Here is a 6,536-nt window from a genome sequence, read left to right on the forward strand (position 1 = left end):
GGAGCACCATGGATTTTTCTCAGTTCTGATGCAGAGCCTGTTTTCCCAAAGTAAGCATATCTCAATAAATTATCACTGCCAAAGTGTTGTGGAGAGCGTCTTAACTTAACCGACACCTCTACGCTCCGCAGTATTGTGAGCTGAAGTTCTACCTTGTGAGTGAAAAAAGCAAGTAGCATTAAAGTTGTGAGCAAGTCTACATTTGACCATTGTGGGAATTATTTTAAGAAGATTATTTCCAAAACCTTGTGAAAATGGCAGAATGAATTCTTTTAAACTGTGTTTAAACTATATTTTAAGTACGATTTAAACATTATAAGAGGAAACAGAATCGAGTCAAATTTCATTACACTAAATGCTGTCCTCTACAGGGGTAGACCAGGCCTCCGGAGAACAGGTCTACCTGCCCCAGTCCACTATATTGGTAGACCTGGCCTTGGACCGTGCACCAGCGCCCCCTAGTGCAGCTTAGCGGGAACTGTGCTACCTACCTAAATCCCAAGTAGAAGAACTACATTCAAGTCTAGTAGCACCTTAGAGAGACCAACATGATCTTGGGATATGAGCTGGAAAAGGGAGCTCTCTCTAGGTTACCAGTAGACATTAATCCAGCTGTTTTACTACAGACGAACACAGCTATGCACCCAATACTACATCCCAAGTAGGATATCCTCACGCTGGTGAAACGATGCCCCGTGATTTGTCATTTATTTGCCTCTGCAAAGCCTGATGACAGAGCACAGGTATCTCCTGTAAGCACAGATATAATGGGGGTGTCCTGTTCTTAAGCCGTCACAAACCGATACTACAAGGTGTCCCGTTTGCCAAGTATCTGATGAATGGAGATGTGGTTCTTGAAAGCTGATACCCAGAAATCTTACCGGCCTCTAAAAGGTGCTACTGGACTCGAACCTAGCTCCCGTTTGTCAGGCAAGTTTAGCCAAGCAAGGTTTTAATAGACTGCTTAGCAGACTGAACTGCTTTCACGTTTTCAGGAGTCGCAGGCTCTCCCGGTCGCGTGAGACTTGCTCAGTTTTACAGAATAAGAAGCCGTGCTACGGACACATTTCCGCCCGTGCGGAGGCGGCTCAGCCGATACTCCAGAGAAGATCGCCAAACGTCAAACACTAGACGCATGTTCGCAAAGCGCCCCTCGTTTCTTATTTGGTCCAGCAAGAAAATCCTACTCAAAAGTGACACATAGCCATAATCAGTATGCAAATCATAAGAGAATCCCATTCGACGCTCAATATTAAAATACTTTAATGGACGCTTGGATCCTTCACTGTACAAAGCGTCCTCGCTTGAGTCCTGGTGAGCAAACCGTGCTCTGTGTTCTCGCACGACATTGGCCCGCATCCTTTCTTTCCTCCAAGGCAAACTCACGGGACTCCTAGACACCATTTCAGAGTTTCCTTTTCCCCATTCTTTGGGAACTCCAGGGTAAGATGCTCTTCTTGCTTCCTGCGGCTAGAAACTCACTTCTCTCTTCCGGCTGACCCCTTCAGGCTCGACTTCTGCCTCTTCTTCTCCCTCTGTCCAATGATCCGGTAGAGTTTCTTCTTTGCTTCCTTCTGCCTCTTGAGCTTCGCCTCCTCCTCTTTCTGCTTCACTTTCAGGTGCTCTTTGACCTGCTGGCGATGATTCGCTTTGGCTTTCTTCAGCTTGTGCTTGTGCACCGTGCCCAGAGCCGTGAGCAGGGCTGCGATCTGAGCGAGACAAAAGGACAGCACACGCAATAACAGACTTGGAGAAGCTGAGAAATGGCAGAAGAGCTGGGGAAGGCGGGTACCATTTAAAGGGCTGGACAGGTGAAAGAGAAACCTGACCCTCAGATCCTACACACTGAGGCATAAGGAAAAGGAAAAGGAGGAGGAAAGGGGGAGGAGGAGAAGAAGAAGAAGAAGAAGAAGGAGAATGAGGAGGAGAAGAGGAAGAAGAGGAGGAGGAGGAGATTGGATTTATACCCCGTCCTTTACTCACTTGGAGTCTTAGAGCGGCTTACAAACTCCTTTCCGTTCCCCTCCCCACAATGGACACCCTGTGAGGTACGTGGGGCTGAGAGAGCTCTGACAAAAACTGCTCTTTTTCAAGGACAGCTCTGACAGAACTATGGCTTGCCCAAGGTCATCCAGCAGCTGCAAGTGGAGGAGTGGGGAATCAAACCCGGTTCTCCCAGATTAGAGTCCGCGCACTTAACCACACTACACCAAAGCCTTGTGTATCACCGAGCCTGAAATGTGCCTCAAGTCAAGGCCTTTTTGAGCCTGTATGTTAGCAGTTGGACCCTTTCTCCTGCTGAGGAGCAGCTTAAGGCAAAGACACCCCTCTGAAACTGTTAAGTGAGGGAAACTGCTTGGGCCAAAATGGACGCCAGTCAGGCAGCAGCCTGAGAAATCAGTTTAAAGGGGGGTGTGTGTAGAGAGGCTGGCTACATCCCCCTCCTTTCCCTGGAGAATTAGCATCAAGAGCTCAGACATATGTAAAATACCAGTGGGATTTGAATTTTTCAAACCCTGTGTTTGGTTTTAGTCGCTCTGACTGGAGATGAGTTTATAGCAGCCGTCACCGCTTTCAACAGGCTTTGCAGGCTGCTTGGCTGATAAGCTACCTCACCTAAAAAGCCCAAACCTCTGAACATACCGAAATCCTGAGAGTGGAACAGGCCACCAGAGCTGATACCATTTTGTTGGGTGTTACAAGTTAAAACACTTCAGTATTTACAGGGTCAATGTTGTTTGTTATAATCGACAGGAAGTCACAAGTTTGTTTGTACCCAATCTGTTTAGACAACAGAATGCCTGTTTAGACAACAATTCCTTATTCGCCACAACAAAATGGAAATGCAGCACACTTAAACAGAACCATTCAAGAAATGGCGTGTTCTATGCTAATCAAGGCTCCCTCTAAGCTGTGGAATCCTGTGAGCAAAAATTCTACTTGGTGAGCTCCTGGCATTAAAGTTGTGAGCGAGCGATTTGGCTGCTGCATGAATTAGTTTGCTCTGAAGCCCTCCTTCCTGAGCTAAGACAAAAATCTGTGAGCCGGAGGCTGAAAAACTGTGAGCTAGCTCACACTCTCAGCTTAGAGGGAACACTGATGCTAATGCAAACTGGACTTTCAGAGAATATTTGGGCTGAAGCAGTCAATACAGCTGTTTACCTTCATAATAGAGTTCCGTCAAAAACTACAAATAAAAGTCCTTTTGAATTATGGAATAATAGGGTGCCTGAACTTAAACACATAAAAGCCTTTGGATCTAAAGTCTATGCCCACGTACCAAAGGAGAGAAGGGGCAAACTCGACTCAGAGCAGAACCTGTTATCCTTGTGGGGTACGCTCTTGGAGGAAGAGGCTACAGAATCCTAGACCCTAAAACTTGCACAATTAAGGAATGCAATGTGGTACATGTTGATGAAAGCAACATCCTGCAAACTTCTAAGCCATCTGAGTCCACAGTGCAACCTACTACTCCGGAACCTGCAGAAGTCTCCTTCAACTATTTGTTCGCTTGGCAATCTGCAGAGACCACCTGTGAACAGGCAGGCCCATTTCCACAAGAGAGTTCCAGCTCAGAAGGGGAACTAGGAGAGGCTATGCCAAGGGAAGGAGAGACAACCACTGTGAGACAATCAGCAAGAAGTAACAAAGGCGTACCACCACAAAGATTCGAAATTTGTGCAAATATACAACCAGTGAAGGAACCTTATAACTGGAAGGAAGTCAATCAACTACCTGCATCTGAAAGAAGCAAGTGGATAGAAGCAACGGAAGAAGAATTTGGATCTTTACAAGACAAAGAAGTTTGGACTCTCACTGAGTTGCCTTCTGAAAGAAAAGTCATCGGCTGTAAGTGGGTGTACAAAGTGAAGTATGACCCTGACGGCAAGGTGGACAAGTACAAGACACGCCTAGTGGCAAAAGGCTCCTCACAAAAATTTGGAATAGACTTTTCTGATACTTTTGCACCTGTTGTAAGCTACACATCCTTCAGGACACTTCTAAGCATAGCAGCCTCAAGGGGCATGCATATTGAACATTTGGATGTCAAAACTGCTTTTCTCAATGGAGACCTGACTGAAGAAATCTACATGGAACAACCAGAAGGATTTTCAACGGGACGAGAAGGCCTAGTGTGCAAACTCAACAAAACCGTTTATGGATTAAAACTAGCAGCGAAAGTATGGAAGGACAAACTGACTAAGCTGTTACAAAAACAGAACTCTCAACAAGGAATAGCAGAACCTTCCTTCTTCTCAAGACTTAAAAACGGACAATATCAATACATACTTATTTATGTTGACGACTTGGTTATTTGTTGTCAAGACCAAGGACATGTACAAGAAATAGCAGATGAAATGAACAAAGAAGTCGAAGTGAAACAATTAGGAACCATAAAGTACTACCTTGGAATACAAACTGAAAGAACTGAGGATGGAAGTTTTCTTTTGAGCCAAAAACAAAAGATTTTATTGAATCTGTGGGAATGAAACATTCCAAACCAGTAAGCACTCCTCTTGAAAAAGACTACCTAAAGAATACAGATGAAAAACTACTTAAAGACAATCATGAGTACAGATCCGCAATTGGAAAATTATTATACTTGAGCACAATCTGCAGACCAGATATAACTTCAGCTGTTGGACTCTTATGCAGAAAGACCAGCTCACCAACTATCCATGACTGGAAAGCTATAAAGAGACTGGCAAGATATCTAATAGGAACTTTGGACTACAAACTTAAAATCTCAGCCTGTGATGACCCAAGACTGACTGGATTTATGGATGCCAACTGGGGCAAAGACACACCTGATGGAAAATCTACAAGTGGATACTTATTCTACTATGGAGACTTGTTCTATTATGGAGACAGTTTGATTGAATGGACTAGTCAAAAGCAATCTGTCGTAGCTATTTCTACCATGGAAGCTGAATGCGTATCAGCGCAAAGTGCCAGCTATGAACTTTACTGGATTATTCATCTACTGAAGGACTTTGGAATAGATGAAGCAAAGCCAATAATACTGTTTGAAGACAATCAAGCTTGCATCGCTACCTGCAAAGGTGAGAGCACAAAATCCAAGAATAGGACCATCGCTCTCAAATGTAAGTATGTGAAAGACCTGCAAGACCAAGGACTGATTGAACTCCAATACTGTCCTACTGAGGAGACAATTGCAGACATCCTCACCAAGCCACTCGAGAAGAAGAAATTTGAGACTCTATGTGAAAGACTGAACTTGCATGACTTCAGTGTTGTAACTTGAGAAGGGGTGTTGGGTGTTACAAGTTAAAACAATTCAGTATTTACAGGGTTAATGATGTTCATTATGATCAACAGGAAGTCACATGTTTCAATTGTAACCAATCTGTTTGAGCAACAGAATGTCCGGTAAATTTGTAGCCAAATTAACAGCCTGATTGGAAATCAATGTGTCGAGTATTTAGCATATTGGTTTCTCCTTCCTGTCTTTGTTCTGGCTGAAGAAGGAGATGCCATTTCATCCCTGCGTTTTACCTGTAGCTGTAAGGATGTAGCCATATTAGCTCTTTGTTATTTTATATCCTGTGTACCTTTTCCCATGTTAGGTGGATAGCAAACTTTTATATTTTTCAAACACACCATGGACTCAGTCTCTTAATATTTACTCTGCTGACTGACTTAATAAGAATCCCAACACATTTTGAGGTGCAATCCACGTGCCATTGAAATCGGTAATAAACCTTAAGCTGGTAAGCATGGGAACATGACCTTAACGGCCGTGATTTGTGCTACAAATTGAGGAGGGGGAAAACATCACGCAATGCTGACCTGCACACTGCAGAAATTAGCCTAGTTTCACATCAACTGTTGGGCTAAAGAAAACATCTAAATTATGATTTAGAAGGGGAGGGGGGGGTTATATCCCAACTCCATGGGCACGCTCAAAATACCACATATTCTGGATCCAAAGGGCAGCTTTAGCTGCTACGCGAATCATTTTACGATACTGGAAATCCCAAGTATCTCCCCTCTATAGATCTCTGGGTCAGTGCGCACATAACAGGTGAGAAGCTCCCCGCACCTCCACCTCCACTTGGCATGAATTCTTGTACCTAACTGAACAATGATATCTCCTCACCTTTACTCCCTGTTTAATCAAACCCATAATGTTGCACCTGGCTTTCCTAGCCTGCCCTCTGGGCCCTACTTCCTTTCCCCTTCTTTCTTGCCTTCCCTGCTAATAGGACTCACAAGAGGCGGGACCCACGATACTCACGGGGGGGGGGAACCCATAATGTTGCACCTGGCTTTCCTAGCCTGCCCTCTGGGCCCTACTTCCTTTCCCCTTCTTTCTTGCCTTCCCTGCTAATAGGACTCACAAGAGGCGGGACCCACGATACTCACGGGGGGGGGAGGTATTCCCCACGGCTCCTGGGTGGCTTGCCTGCTGAAGCAGCAGGAGCTCTGCACAGAGGACATGGCAGCGGCTGCAGGTGAGCCCAGCAGGCGATCCGTTGGGCTCACCAGGATTCCCCACCCCACCCCACGACAGC

The 6,536-nt window shown here is 45.1% G+C and overlaps 1 protein-coding gene across 1 annotated transcript in view; it reads right to left on the reverse strand.

The window, feature by feature from the left end:
• Positions 1 to 1,482: 1,482 nt before the first annotated feature.
• BMS1 (BMS1, ribosome biogenesis factor) overlaps positions 1,483 to 6,536 on the reverse strand; it is a gene marked incomplete at its 3' end in the record, with an annotated part of 54,347 nt that continues 49,293 nt past the window's right edge. The window contains exon 21 of the mRNA XM_015411447.1: positions 1,483 to 1,709. Coding sequence (XP_015266933.1) covers positions 1,483 to 1,709 — 227 coding nt within the window. The remainder of the gene's footprint in view (positions 1,710 to 6,536) is intronic.

This window comes from Gekko japonicus, unplaced genomic scaffold (genome assembly GCF_001447785.1).
Source record: "Gekko japonicus isolate JY-2015 unplaced genomic scaffold, Gekko_japonicus_V1.1 scaffold3955, whole genome shotgun sequence".
NCBI lineage: Eukaryota > Metazoa > Chordata > Lepidosauria > Squamata > Gekkonidae > Gekko > Gekko japonicus.